The sequence below is a fragment of the Scardinius erythrophthalmus genome (assembly GCF_964197995.2).
Source record: "Scardinius erythrophthalmus genome assembly, chromosome: 17".
NCBI classification, from domain to species: domain Eukaryota; kingdom Metazoa; phylum Chordata; class Actinopteri; order Cypriniformes; family Leuciscidae; genus Scardinius; species Scardinius erythrophthalmus.
This window is the reverse complement of record NC_138237.1, coordinates 20946582-20962031: the sequence shown is the minus strand read 5'-3', so window position 1 is coordinate 20962031 and position 15450 is coordinate 20946582. Positions and strand designations below refer to the sequence as shown.

Sequence of the window (15450 nt, the reverse complement as noted above, 5' to 3'; positions counted from 1 at the left end):
CATTTTTTTTAACAAGGTTTCTTTGATAAATAGAAAGCATTTTGATAGGAAAAGCATTTTTTTTTACACTTTTTTTTAACAATGTAAATGTCTTTACTGTCTCTTTTGATCATTTGAATGCATCTTTGTATTAACTTCTTTTTTAAAAAAATGTATTTGAACGATAGTTTTTACTTCGAGTATTCAAATCAAAAAGTCAAACCACACATATTGTTTTGTTTTTACCAATTTTGTTACAGCTCTAATATTTTAGGTTTAAAATTCTCTCCTCTAGGTATAAGAAACTAAATCTTACAGTAACCCGCTTAGGTTTCCCCTGGGGTGCACGCACCCCTGCTTGCAGTGTTGGGAAAGTTCACTTTCTACATGAACTAGTTCAAAGTTCAGTTCACAAATTTTAAAATGAACTAGTTCAATTCATAGTTCATACTCAAAATTTTTGAACTAAGTTCACAGTTCCAAAAATGAACTAGTTCATAGTTCTTTTTTTCCATGTTGCTGCGAGATATTATTTTTCAAAAATGCCCATGCACAGCCCATATAGAACCACAGACAGCAATTATTTTATCAGTTTTAACAATGAAGCTATGCGTCAAATTTTTCCCATCCTCACCAACCTTGTCATAAAACTCGTTTAAATGATCATTCTACGCCCCCTTGCTGCTTTTTGTTTTGATTTAACGTTAGTGATGAGTCGTTCATGAACGATCCATTCATTGCGTCTGTCAGGTGACAAATGAACGAAAGACTCGGAAGGTAAAGAAATTATTTATGTTCCCTGTAAAAGATTTTTGACTGCATTATAATTATTTATTAATTAAGAATATGATCACGATTGCGTAGGTGGATGTGTTCAGGGAATTTGCCAATTAATAGTATAACATTTAAAGCCCCTTAAATGAACGAAATGACTCAAAAAAGATTTGTTCATTTTGATTAACGAGATCGAACAAGAGAGTCAGTGGACACTGGTGGCTGGTGTTGCCAGATTGGGTGTTTTTTCTGCTATATATTAAGGCCTGTTTATGGTGTGTTTTAGCTGGGTTTTCGCCTGGAAGACTATATAGAAATCTGGCACCCTATTAAACGAAGTTAAAGTGAGCGAGCCTGGCGTTCACTGACACCAGAATGAACGAGTTCACAGTAACGTTCATCAGGCAGTAATACAGTACGTTCAGTTCACGTTCGCCTAAAATATGAACGAGTTCATGAACGATCGTTCAATGAACGCGTTCAGGCACAACACTGCCTGCTTGGGAATCACTCTTTCACAGCAATTAGTTGTGGTTTAGATCCAGCAGTTGCAGTGTCTTTCTTTATGCGGGTGCAACGTACATACACACATGATTCATTCATCTTTGTCATTAATCTTATGGTACTTAAATGTATTATTCATGATTTGTCATAGTCGGAGACATAATTTAACTGAATCAAGACTGATACTGGTTCGCCAGCCAAATCTGGAGTCTGATACGTCAGCCGCAGTGAGGTTTAGCAGACTCTGAGCCCACTGGTTACTTGCTCCAAGTGTGTGGAGCTGGGCTATAGCGGGCCTCTGGCAATGTTGCGTGCGGCCCGCTTAGCTGTGCCTGGGCCTCTATATATAGACCCGCATAAAGACTGTGAGTGACTCACGCTCACCTAAAATCACAGAGCCCAGAAAAACAAAGAATATGGGAATCAGAGATAGAATATGAGAAACTGAGAAAAAGTGCAACTTGGACTGAACATCTTTGGCTCCTTCTCTACTTCTCAACTTTGCTGGCTGTGTAACGCTGCATTAGCCTCACGCTCATAAGATGATTATACAGATCAGCTTATAAGAACAGCTCTCTCATGATTTAGTACAGACAGTGGGTTTTGAACCACTGACCACTTGCATCAACAGCAAGTCATACCATTGAACCAAGACATTAATTTTAGGCTAACACTTTACAATAAAATTCAATTCGTTAACATTATTTAACCTAATAGCTACAATGAACAACTCTTTATTAACAGCATTTATTAATCTTGGTTAATGTTTATTTTTAAATACACAACCATAAAAAGAGATGAATCAATTTATTCATGCATTAAATTAATCAAAAAGTGACAAAGACATTTATAACTGTACAAAATATTTCTATTTTAAATAAATGCTGTTACTTGTAAATTTCTATTCACCAAAGAACCCTGAAAAAAATGCATCAAAAGAATCAAGAATCACTAAAGACTGGAATAATGGCTGCTGAAAATTCAGCTTGGCCATCACAATAAAATATATCTTAAAAATATTAAAATAGAAATTAGTTATTATAAAATGTAATATTTCACAATATTACTGCTTTACTGTATTTTGGGATCAAATAAATGCAGCCTAAGGATAAGGGGCTTCTTTCAAAAACATTAACGAAATCTTACCAATCCCAAACTTTTGAACGGTAGTGTTTACTAATACATTTGTAACATTTCAAGTTGTATACGTTAAAATTACTTCATGTATTATGAATAAACATGGATTAACAACAAAGTACATAGTGTATTTTTAAATTAGCATACCTAGATTGATAAAACTTGCCCATTATTAGTTCATTATTAGTTAACAAATTGAACATTTGTGAAAGCAGTTACTGTTTTATTTATATCTGGAAGTTTATCCATTTATGCAGTTTATTCATTTAATTTTTACAAAAATTATCAACATAATTTATCAAAATTTATCATAAAACGAAAAAAAAAATTCTGACAGTCAACTATGCTGTTTTGGGGATGGGGTGGAGCCATGTCATATCCTGTCAAAGGCATCAGAATCACCCACCCAGGCAATTCAGAGTTACCCACCTTCAACAACACATGCATTTTTAAAAACAGATTTCTCAAAATCAGCTCCTCTTTCAGTATCTGTTTTTAATGATATATAATGAGATATATATATATATATATATATATATATATTAGAGGTGGGCATAGATTATTTTTTTTTAATCTAGATTAATCTAGATTAATTTTGAAATTAATCTAGATTAATCTAGATTAAAATGGCTCATTTGAATTCTGCCGAAGGCATTCAGAATATGTGTGCTACCCAAATAATGACTATAAAAGTAGCCTAAGTCTTTGAGAACGGGTTTCTCAAGCCAGGTGGCGCATTAGACCAGGGGCTCATCTCCTGTTTCCAAAATGCATCACAAACTGCTTGAGAAAGCTGTTCTAATCATAGACTGTAAAAGGTTACTTCTGTACTGTTACCATCCGTAGGCAACATAGGCCTATGTTATTATCAACTACTATAGGCTATTAATTAGGGATGGGCGATATGGCCTAAAATCTATATTGTGATATACATTGCAGCCTCTTGCGATAACGATATACAGTATATTATAATAAAACCATTTCAGAACAGGTTACACAGACCCTGCTAAACAACTGCTACATTTATTTTTTTAAAGGGTATATGTAGTTTTGAGAACATATATTGTGCAAAACTGTAAGTATACAACATAATTTTGCAGATAAATAAAATTTAAGTACACTAGCTGCAGAGATCTTAAGTAGGTCTAATGTTTATTATAGCTTTGAGCTTATGAAACCCCAAATTTAAAGTTATAATATTGTCTAACTGATGTCTTTTCAGTTAAAAAGAAACACAACAACGATTCTTAAAATCGGGCGTAGACAGAGATTATGTGTTAACGTTACACCACTAAGATATATTGGAATGAGAATAATACGCGCGCGCTGGTATTCAGTGAAATCATGTTTCGTTTTGAATTTGAGGTGGTAGAACGGATTAGTCGTGTGTTAACTTACCGAACCGTTACCCCACACACTCGAATAGTTTGCTGCTGTTTGTCGGACGGCTTAAATCCGAACCAAGTCCAAATAATGGATGTTGCAGCTTTTACTTACAGCCGTGTTTACTTAAGATGACGACGAATATGCGTTGCAGCCGGGTTTACCTCGCGGCCGCGGGTAGATTGCGTCATCATAGCTTGTGTAGTAGAGCCATCTCCCAACCCAACTTGGGGAATAGATTAACGGCGATATTTTTTTTATCGCGCGATAAGAGTCTCGCGTTAACGCAGCGCATTAACGCCGATAACGGCCCACCACTAATATATATATATATATATATATATATATATATATATATATATATATATAAAAACTTTGGGCAATTCCTCTCCACATCCAGCCCCACACCCCTGTCTGCCAATGCACTCTCATTCTGCCATTTTTACCCTTGCATTTCATCTCTCTCTTCATACCGAGAGCCAAGACTGCTTCAGGCTCTACCACTACCCCCCCCTCCCCCTCTCCCTCTCTCCCTCTCCCTCTCCCTCTCCCTCTCCCTCTCCCTCTCTCATTCTCTCTTCCCTCCCTCCCGCTCACTCTGCCCTTGCTGTGGCAGACACATTGCAGTTGCAAACGCTCGCATCGGCTTGCTCCCTGCATCAAAACCAACAAATCACAGACTCGCGCAGTTCAAGAATACAGAGCAGGACGAAAAAGCAAAAACAAGGCACTGATTGATGGTAATATGCGACATCAGCTGGGACTCTACATCACTGTCATATAAAGGTTCTTCGTGGCTGTAGGTAATGGTTGCCTACTTTGTGGGCAGGGTTTCCTGGGACCGTTTGCAAAAGTAAAAACAAAAGAAGCGGTCGGGGGAGAAACAAGGGGTGAGGATGCTACCCAAAATCCCTCTTGGACAAACCTGAGATGTAGAGGGAAAGGGACCCCTGGAAAAGGCAGCAGTTATCTCGGATGGACACAAGCAGGAATTTGGAAATAAAAAAGGTAGGTATATGTTTGCCTTTACCCTTTAGGTATTTAGGAGAGGCTGAGGAGGAGTGGAGACAGAGATTTGGAGTTAGTTAAGACAGAGTAGAAAGAATAACAGTTCAGGGTGGATTAGAGAGAGAGAGACAGAGAAAGAAAACAAAAAGGAGGTAATCGTGCAGTGAAAATGAGTCTATAGACCTCAGGTCCATCCAGACAAGAGTGCATGCACGCACATACACAGACAAATTTGGCTCAGTCAGACCCACAGGGTCTGCTTGAAAGCAGGTCTAATTGGATTATTTGCTTTAATGCGCCAGTTTACAGGAAGAATCAATTAATTTAGGATCCTCAATAGTATAAGACGCTGACATCAGCAAACAGACATGAATGATACACAACATGCTTTCCGCTTTAAGATGTGTCATCTGAGCTAAAAGTCTATGCAAGGTAATGAGAGAACAAAAATAAACTGATGTGAGCTTTTTTTTAAAGAATGGGAGCTTTTAATATTGGTTAAATATTTGTGTTTCTTTTGGCAGTTCACTCTGAGATTAAATGGATTGGAAGCACTTGCTACTGGAAGCACCTTTGCAAATAGAAGATTTTAATAAAACAAGCTTTCACTGGAGTCTGATTTTAAAAATGCTGTGAAGTGAAGGAGAATTTGGATGCATTTCCTGAAATGCAGAAAATTATGAAAATCAAGAAAAAAATAATCCAACTTACATTTAACTGAGGTTCACAGAAGATTATGGAAACTGGGCAGAGTGACTCATGGCGAAGAAAAGAACGGCAAGGCAGTCATGATGTGACAGTAATTCATCCATTTGACCACAGATCAAATTTAAATCATCTTGATTTTTGGTCATTAACTATGAGGAACAAATCTACCCTCAGCACATCTGAATATTTCCACAGTGTTTACAGTGTTTCACTTCTGGATTTTCATCTGAAGCAATAATGGGACTAGCTGGGCAGTTTGTTTATAAAAGAACTGAAAGGATTGGAAACCATTTTAAATCTTGATGAAACAGACACAACAGGTATGAAAAATTACAGTATTTTTTTGTTTGTCGTTTTCTCCTTTCCCTCCCTCCCTGCACAAACTAACCTACTGCTGGCAGGCAGGACCTCATGAGGTCTGTCAATTGTTTTCAGGATATTTACAGTGTGTAATTCCAGATTCAGCACAATGAATCTAAATTCCACTGGGTATTCATTCTTTATAGCAAATTTGCACACATACAGCTTTGAGCCAATTGCACATGGTTATTTATAGAATATAACTACTCTCAATGCTGCCGCATCTTATCTCTTCATCTCACCCATTCTCAGTTGCACACACTCGTTTAAAAAAAAACTGCTTTACGAGACTGACATTGGAGCCATTATGTAAGACTGAGATGAACAGGCCAAAATCACGTAAACAACAAATAGAAGCATTAGCATAACACCATCACAGTATAACACATATTTGATGATGGTGACTAATGGATTAATTAAACCAAGTCAAGCATTTGCACATGTTCAGGGACAATGGCGCATTAGATAACACAGGTATTCACTCTTGTTGAAAGCAATTAAACTTCATTTACACACTCGTTGCAGCTTGTGACGCTCCCTACTCTCCTTGCACTGGTTGGATTGCTTCTGCCCATGTGTGCGACAGAGCAGGCACACACAGACAGTTATGTATCAGGTTAATGGAGTAATCAGACCCCTGTAGGAGAACAGGGAGCAGCAGAGAGGAGAACAAACAAAAGGACATAAGACTTGGGTAAATAGATACACTTTGTCTGCACACACAGCCACAACAACAGCCACACAATCTCACATCTGCGATGAGAAGACAGCCAAGGCATTCATCACTTAGAATGTGACTGATCATCTTGGGGTTTGTCCCTGGCAGCCAAATTGAGTCTCTCTTTCACTCACAAAACAGGGGAAAAGTTTAAGGTTCTTGTTGCACTTGCTGGGCACATGATGAATGTCTTAAAATCCGAACAACTGACAACTGATTCCAGGTAAATCATTAATCTGAACCAATGGACATGACTCACGGTTAGCTCCTCTTTGATACATTGTTAGATGAAGCGAGCTTATACTGGATGAGTGACTAGACATAACATTGTCTCTAAGTCTCAGTGGCAATTAATGGATAACCGCATTTGTGAAGGGGATTAGTGGATGGAAAAGCAGTCCCTGGATTGAGGGAGACAGAAAGTCCTAATTTTTCTCAGTTTAAGTTATGAGTTGAAGTCACTAATATTTGTTCTCTTTGCACAGGTCTGTGGACTACCTGGTTACCATGCCACGCACAGAACCAGGAAGTCCATCTAGAGGAACCAATCTGTTGCAAGAACAGGGCAACTCAAAATGGATCCAGTCAAGGAGATATCATGCTTCCTCTAACCCGTTCAGCCCAATAAATGTCCGCCCCTGTCCCATGCCACAATCAACAATTTTCTGGCTGAGTCTCCTAGGCTTCGTATTGCTGCAGAGTGGACAAGGTGTGTTGGCAGGGGAGACATGGGGCATGGTGTCCATCTGTCCCATCCACTGTGTGTGTCGGAACTTATCTGAGTCTCTAAGCACACTTTGTGTGAATAAAGGTTTGCTTTTCGTGCCACCGAACATTGATCGCCGCACTGTGGAGCTCCGTCTTGCTGACAACTACATCCTGGAAGTGGGAGGTGCAGACTTTGCCAATATGACAGGACTAGTTGACCTAACATTGTCACGCAACACCATCCATTCTCTAAAACCACTGGCCTTTGCTGATCTGGAGAGTCTGCGTTCACTTCACCTGGACACCAACCGTCTCACAGTGGTGGGACCTCAGGATCTGACAGGTCTTGTTAACCTTCAGCATCTAATCATCAACAACAACCAGCTCACAGATGTTTCGGTGGATGCTTTTGATGACTTCCTATTGACTCTGGAAGATTTGGACCTTTCCTACAACAACCTACGAAGGGTTCCTTGGGAATCTATACAGAATATGGCTAGCCTGCACACCTTAAATCTAGATCACAATCTAATAGACCAGATTGCTGAGGGTTCTTTCAGTGAGCTCTTCAAACTGTCTCGACTGGATATGACCTCGAACAGATTGCAGACTCTTCCCCCTGATCCACTGTTTTCCAGATCCCAGATTGGGGTTGTCAGTCCAACACCATACAATTCCATCACCAGCCTTAACTTTGGGGGGAATCCCCTGCATTGCAACTGTGAGCTGTTGTGGCTACGACGACTGATTCGGGAAGATGACATGGAGACGTGTGCCACACCTGTTCATCTGGCGGGTCGCTACTTCTGGTCCATCCCTGAGGAAGAGTTCACGTGTGAGCCACCACTGATCACCCGTAATACCAACAAGCTGTGGGTGTTGGAGGGTCAAAGAGCCACACTTAAATGTAGAGCCATTGGTGACCCTGAGCCAGTTATTCATTGGGTGTCACCAGATGACCGTATTGTGGCCAACTCCAGTCGCATTTGTTCATACTACAATGGCACGCTGGACTTTTTGGTGACACGTGCCAGAGATGATGGCACCTATACGTGCATTGCCATCAATGCTGCAGGGGAATCTACAGCTCTGGTAGAACTGAAGATCATTCCTCTTCCCCATAGAGGTAATGGTACAATATCCCTTATCAACCACAGAGACCCTGGATCGTCTGATATTAGCAGTGGGCGGGGAGGGGTTGAAGGGGCAGGGACTGGTGTGGTGACTGTACGGAATGTCACTGGAGGCAAGGGAGATACCGGAGAAAGAGGAAGCGGAAGCAGTAATGGAGGAGCAGAAACCCTGGTAGCAGTTTTAGGCGTGACATCCAATTCAGCTCAGATTCGCTGGAAAATGGGTCGATCTTCAATGCCTTTCTTGGTGTGGATGTATCAGATCCAGTACAATAGCACTGCTGACGACGCACTTGTTTATAGGTAAGGATATCATGTTTCTCGATCTTGCAGCACTTTTGACAAAAAACGTAAAAGAAAATTATGTGTTGGTTTTCATGCATTTCAAGTAAACATGTAAACATCCTTGGTGCTCATGTTCATGGATCATAGGCTTCAGATACTGATGAAAATATCCCAAAGCAGAGGGAAGAAGTTGAGCCATTAGGGCTAAAACAGATACAGGCAGCTATTTATAGCCAGGGAGGGGTAAAGAAAGCAGAGCACTTGAGTGAGGGGACCTGCTGACTCTGGGGAACACAGGATGGACCCTTTAAAAGGGCAAAACCTACACATTTGAAGATGGTGTCACAGCAAATCAGGAAGAGTGAAATGGATCTAAATGGAGGAAGAAAGGGATAGAGATGGGGCAGGTCACATGGGAGGGGCTGTGGGAGTTGCTTACACTGACTCTTCTTAGACAGCTGGGAGGAGTCATAGTAGTTCCACAGCAGTAGTGTCCAAATTCTCATACATTTATAGTTTGTACTAAATTCAGTGAAGAACTTCTCAACATCTGATGTTCTTTTGGCATGCAGGTTTATAGTATAAATACATTTCCATACATAAAATATCTGCTATGTTGTCCTGTGTTCCGTGTCCTGTGACACACTACCAATGAACAAGAAAACTATTTATTTGGCTGTTGTTTAACAAGTAAATTTTAATCAGAAAAAAAACTATTGGTACAAGCAGTACATGCACTTGAAAAAAAAGCCACCTGGCTCACAGTTTTTGGACATTATTATCTTTCAAATCTGACACAGCATCAGCTCCTGTTCTCTTAAGGGATAATGAAGTGTCCAATGTTTGCACACCTCAGAATCTTAGCAGATGCAGTACATCATCTGGGTATTGTTCAGCTACTGATCACGGATATGGATGTATTTTTATTACTTTTTATTTACTGTGCAGCAGTATCAGGATGCACAAACAACTCCGTTTGAATTAAAAAATCCTACTTCAGACAAAGAAATTCCTCCATGGTAGCCTTCATTTTATGATCCAATTTGATTATCTCACTCTCTCCTCTCATTACCTTTTCCTTTCCCTTTCCCTTTGCAACCTTCCTAGAGCTCTTCAGCTATAAACACTCAATTACTCAGAAGGGAGCTTATAAAAGCAAAATATACACTGCACATGCACACACATGAACCCATTCTAGCATGGTAAGGACATATCTAGGAAGGTTTAACAAATGTAAGGAGCAGTGGGATTTCTAGGGATTGGGATCAATAATGCATGGTGAAGGTGAGGGGCATGTTTGTGAGACAAGGAGAGAAATATACATAGATAAAGGAGGATGGGCTAAAGAGAGGGGGATGAAGGTAGCAGAAGTAGCAGCAGTTGCTGAGTGATGGCAGGCAGAGAAGTGGATGAGTGGGAGGCCAGGCATCTTCATAATGGACCTGTTACTACAGCTATTCCCATCAACATGCAGGAATTTGTAAGAGTAAACACAGTAAGCCACTCAAGGCCAGAAGACAGACATTACACTTTGACTGCATCGTTAAACTACAAAGATAGACTTTTTCCTAGATATTTTTGCACATTCAAGGAACGCTCCACATTCATTATAAGTTAAGCACTATTGACAATATTTGTGGCATAATGACAATAACCTAAGAAAAAAATTCATGGTAACAGCAAGGCTAGTCTCAGCATCAGACATCATGTTGGCTGTTTCTGCACCAGTCAGTTCTCACCACAGTTTTGAAAAATGCTACAAAAGTGGGAGTGGTGAGATGCGAAGTGAAGGGGGAAGAGGGACCAACAACACAGCAACGGCTTCTGATTCTGACAGTTTTATTTCCCTCTCATTGAGTTAAAAGCATCAAAGCTACCCACAAATGCATGTTGCAATTTACCATTACACGTAACACAATATATATTATACATGGTTTTGTAATTTCACTGTAAATTACACAAATACATACTACATATCCCGTGACAGCTATAATTTAACGCACAAATGCACAGCTTTGCATTGAAAAAATAAATAAAATAAATAAATTATATATATAGATACATACATACATACACACACATACATGTATGTGTTTGTTTGATCAGTTATTGGGCCAGTCACACTCACAGTGTGGATGAATCGCATTTGTCAAAGACTAATCTATGGAAGAGAACTTATGAGACGCAGAAACACTTACAAAAGCAAAATCAAACACTCATTTTGACCCATTAATGCTTCTCACATTTACTTTATTGTGATCTGTTTGAAGCGCCTGTCATAGGAAATCAACACATGCTGTCATGAATACGAGATACAGATCCATTAGCGCCTGCACTAAGCCATATGACCGATATCTCTAAATAAGCTCTAACTTTAATAATGTTCGACCAAGGGAAAAAAGGATTCTGGGGGGGTGTTTGGCTCGAGGTCATGGTGCAAAGGACCCTAGGTTGATTTTACTCCAAACCATCCCTTTAAGTGAGGCGTCTTCTCATAGTATAAGGCATGCAGTCTCATGACTAATTATGAGACACAGATGAGTCATTGATGTAGAATAGTACAAGAAAATGTCACATCCTGTGACGTTGACACAAAGACTAATTTAAACCCGGAAGATGAAAATAGTGCAAAAAAGCTTAAAATGAACTAGAATAGAAGAAAATGTTACCATAGTTTTAATATTAAAACTAATGTATGGTAACATTACATTTTCTTCTATGATGTTCTACAAATAACTTAGAAAATCTTAGAAAATTTAGTTTAGAGTTTCATGACCCTTTATATATAAAGTTGAGGAAATAGTTCAGGTTAAAAAAAAATCCCTATCATACATCTGACCTGAACTGATCTCAAAATGCAAACCATTCTATACTGTAGAAATAACGGGAGAATTTTATTTAAATTCTTTTTCAAAATCATTGCCCAGCACGAATCATGGAGAAAATCAAGGGCTTTATTAACAGCATATCATTAAGACGTTTCCTGTGAAGCTTGTAATTCAAATGATCCATTAGATTTGTGAAATTTTATATGCAGATAAGCTTGCAGATATCTCATTGATATGCAGTAACACACTGAGCTCAAAAATAAGTCAAGTCAACTTGCATGTGAACATGGTATTTGATTCCTTCCAGTGCAGCACAAAAACACTACACACCTTTTTACTGAGGTTGATACTCAAGGAAAGATAGTCAAAATAAAATTGACGAATCTGAACAAAAGCTTATTGAATGTGAAGAGGAAAGAGGGAAATAGCTTATTGAAACCAGATCAAAAGAGATTAAAAGGTCCTTCTGCTGTAAACCCCAATTGAAAACTCTCAAAGTAAAGTGAATTAAAGAACTTGAATCATGTGTAGCCATTCAAAGCATTTTCATTACAGACACATATACCAAGCAGCAAAAGCAAATGCAGTGGACAGTCAATGAAATTCATTAAAGTGTACTTTATAGACAGTTTCTGCCAGAATGTAAAGACTAGTGTGGGCAGGATTCCTTCAGGCAAGAAGCATGTCAGCAACCTCTCAGCTTTAATGTAAAAATGCTTAATTGCTTGTCAGACTGACCATTTTCACTACAAAAGCTTTGAAAAACCCATCAAGTTCACCTTATTGTGCTTGGTGCATTTCTGGCTGCATTTCTCCTCAATGTTTAATTTCTCATAAAGTCTCCTTTTTTTTTTGGTTACAGAATTCTGCCTCCAACCAGTAATAGTTTCCTGCTGAAAAACTTGGTGTCAGGAGCGGACTACAGCCTGTGTGTCTTGGCCATATTCGATGATGGCATCTCCTCCTTGGCTACTACAAAGGTGCTGGGCTGCATCCAGTTCAGCACTAAAGAGGATTATCCAGAATGCCGTTCTCTGCACGCTCACTTCCTGGGCGGCACGCTGACAGTGATGGTGGGTGGTGTGGTGGTAGTAACCCTTCTGGTCTTCACCGTGGCCATGATGGTGCGCCATCGTGTATGCGGAGAGTGTCGGGATGATGCCAACAGGCCCGGCAAGTTCTTGCCAGCCAAAGGGGTGGATGTTTACGCCCAGACAAATGGAAACAACAGTATGATGATGGTGGCGTTGCCAAACGGAGTCTTGGCCCAAAGAACAAAAGACAAACACAAGCACAGTTCTCTCTCAAAACCCAAACAGAGCCCGGAGCCACACCATGGCACACACGATAGGGATGACGGGGCAGTGAGGGAAAAATGTTTTAGTCCTCTTACACCAGAAAGTGAGAGATTGACACTCTTCTACTCCCCAAGTAACACACTGCCCATGCCGACACAAAAGCGAGCAGGTAGGCTCAAGTTGCGGAAACCTCTGGAGAAAGACAGAGACATGGACAGAGAGGCCTTGGCCTCGCTTGCATTGAAACAAGATGGAGATGACGGAAGGGAAGGAGGCTCAGACTTGAGGCAGGCACTAAAAACCAAGCGTAGCTGCTCTTTTGATGTGGGTGAAATCACCACCACCACCACGTGTTACGGCTACGCCAAGCGGCTGAGTGTCATCTGGACCCGTCGTAGCCAGTCGCTACATGGCATGCTTGTCCACTGTGCCTCCACGACCAGCACATCCAGCACGGGTAGCAGCGAGCAGTATGGCAACGGCCTAACGCAAAATTGTCTACATGCCTTGACTTCTAACAACTCCTCCAACTCCAACTCTAACTCAACTTCAAACTCAAACAGTAGCATGACCGTCAATCCAAGAGACCTGGAGGAAAGTGTGGTGTAGATTGTGAAAGAAAGATTCGCCTAAGAAAGGCTGATACAAACAAACAAACAAACAAACAAACAAACAAACATGCAGTGAGAGAGAACTATAAAAAAAAAATTAGATAAGAAATTATCAGGGGAGGGCAGAATTGATGAGAAGTAATGCTCCTGACACAAAGGATTGGCTATCATTTGATGACCGCCATTATTCTAAGCCACAACAAGGCTCAAAATCAAATTATGTGAAGACAAAGAATGACAAGTAGGATTTGAAGAAATGAGATTCAAGGACAGGCTTGTTTTTTTACGGCAGGCCCAAGGCATGGGGGATTACAACCTAAAGCGTCTGTTTCAACAAGATTAATTAACCAATTAATACATTTTGGAATAAATCAGCCTCTACTTTATGTAGAAGAAACACTATTCGAATGCTAATGAGGAGCTGAAAAACTAAGGGGGTAAATATCACAAAAAAAAAAAAAAAAAAAATCAAACCCAAAGAGAGAATGCATTATCTGTTGGAATACACTGCTGCAAAGAAGCACAACATGGGCCTTCTAATGAGAGAAAGAATATAAATATGCTGTAAAGTTTCTCTTCACTCTTTTAATTTTTTCAAACGGATATGTTTTTCAATGAATTGAAAAGATGGAAGGAGTGGGACTCTCAGAACACTTCAATACATTGGTGTTAAGAACGGGATAACCATTTGTTCAAATGTCATTCAACAGTCGTCTGAATAGTCATAATTGTTCTTGTCTGATCAGCCTTTTTTCCAGAGTCATAAAAAGAATAAAACGCTGTTCTGTAAAAATGATATTCTGTATTGTGGAATGAAGCTGTAATGAAGCTCTAATTGAGATCAATCTGATATGATAGCTCCAAGGTTAATTGCTTAAGAGAAGCTGGAATAAAAAGCCATATGCCACATGAACCAAAAAAATAGAGTGCTGCAGTTGACTGGCAGCACGGCATACAGCCCCCCAAAAAAACCTGATTAAAATGTCAAATAGGATAATCAGCTTAATGTCTCTAGTGTACTAATTCTAGCTCAGCTAACTTAACTGGAGATTTAATTGCAGGTAATAAACAACAACAACAACAACAAGGTCTGTTAATCTGCAAGATATCAAAGAAGTAATGTGTTATATGAGCTAAGGCTTCAAGATGAAGATGTTATATTTCTTCATTTCTGCTGTGTCAAGCCCACTACAGACCATTTTATATAACAGTCGACAGAAGAGGAGGAAAACAGGACGAAGATGAAAGGAAAGAGGCAGGGGTGAAGGTGTGGACCAGAAAAAGAGGACATTGGTGCAGTAGGGGGAGGTTTCCTGTCTGCCTGGTTTGTGTGTTATGCTAAGCGCTGTTACAACGGATATCACAAATGGTCCTTAAAGCTCAGGTTATAGCCGATACATTATACAGAGAGAACATATGCATACATCGATGCGTGTTTATGTAATCCCAGTATGTGTGTTAAATCAATCCCCGCTCTTTCCTAAAACTTAACGAGCTGCTTCACTAACTACTCTCGACATCAGCTGCTACCTTCTAAGTTAACATCTAAATCAAAATGCAAGTCTGATTTAAAGCCATTCATACAAGCCAAACAAATAGCGCTACACATTTGAAGAGCTTAAGAGCCCTGTCTAATGCTTAAAGATTGAGTTAATTCCAATAGAGCTTGACATTGGACATGATGGTAAGCTAATAACTTTGTGATACTCTATATTAATTGATACTTTTTAATACTGAATAAAATAGTTTAATGAAGGGGGTTCACCTATTGTGGCTTAAAATGTTGCCTAACCAGCTGGAAAAAAAAACAGGTAAGACCAGAAAACCAGCTTAGGCTTGTTTACATGGGTTTTCAGCAAGGTAGACAGCAGGTCTAAGATGGTCTACCAGCCCGGTCAAGATGGTGTAGCTCAGTGTTTATCATGTGGTGGGTCGAGAACTAAAAATGGGTCACAAATTGGGTCGAAAAATATGTAATAAGTCCTATTTCAAATATTTTTAAATATTACATATATG

At 39.6% G+C, this 15450-nt stretch overlaps 2 protein-coding genes across 2 annotated transcripts in view; one reads left to right on the top strand and one right to left on the bottom strand.

The window, feature by feature from the left end:
• The window catches only part of pcxa (pyruvate carboxylase a), a 138972-nt gene that overhangs the window by 40147 nt on the left and 83375 nt on the right, over nt 1–15450 (bottom strand). The gene's annotated exons all lie outside the window — the stretch shown is intronic.
• Nucleotides 4475–13962, top strand: lrfn4a (leucine rich repeat and fibronectin type III domain containing 4a). Its single transcript, XM_081389911.1, has 4 exons — nt 4475–4785; nt 5310–5813; nt 7057–8715; nt 12388–13962. Exons 3-4 carry the CDS (start codon nt 7079–7081, stop codon nt 13430–13432), a joined length of 2682 nt encoding a protein of 893 aa, XP_081246037.1. The 5' UTR covers nt 4475–4785; nt 5310–5813; nt 7057–7078; the 3' UTR covers nt 13433–13962.

What these genes read in the sequence shown, in the direction of transcription:
- lrfn4a (XM_081389911.1), top strand. Translation starts at nt 7,079, where the DNA reads ATGCCACGCACAGAACCAGGAAGTCCATCTAGAGGAACCAATCTGTTG. An exon ending in GACGACGCACTTGTTTATAG is followed by an intron (nt 8,716 to 12,387) that starts GTAAGGATATCA and finishes TTTTGGTTACAG; the next exon opens with AATTCTGCCTCCAACCAGTA.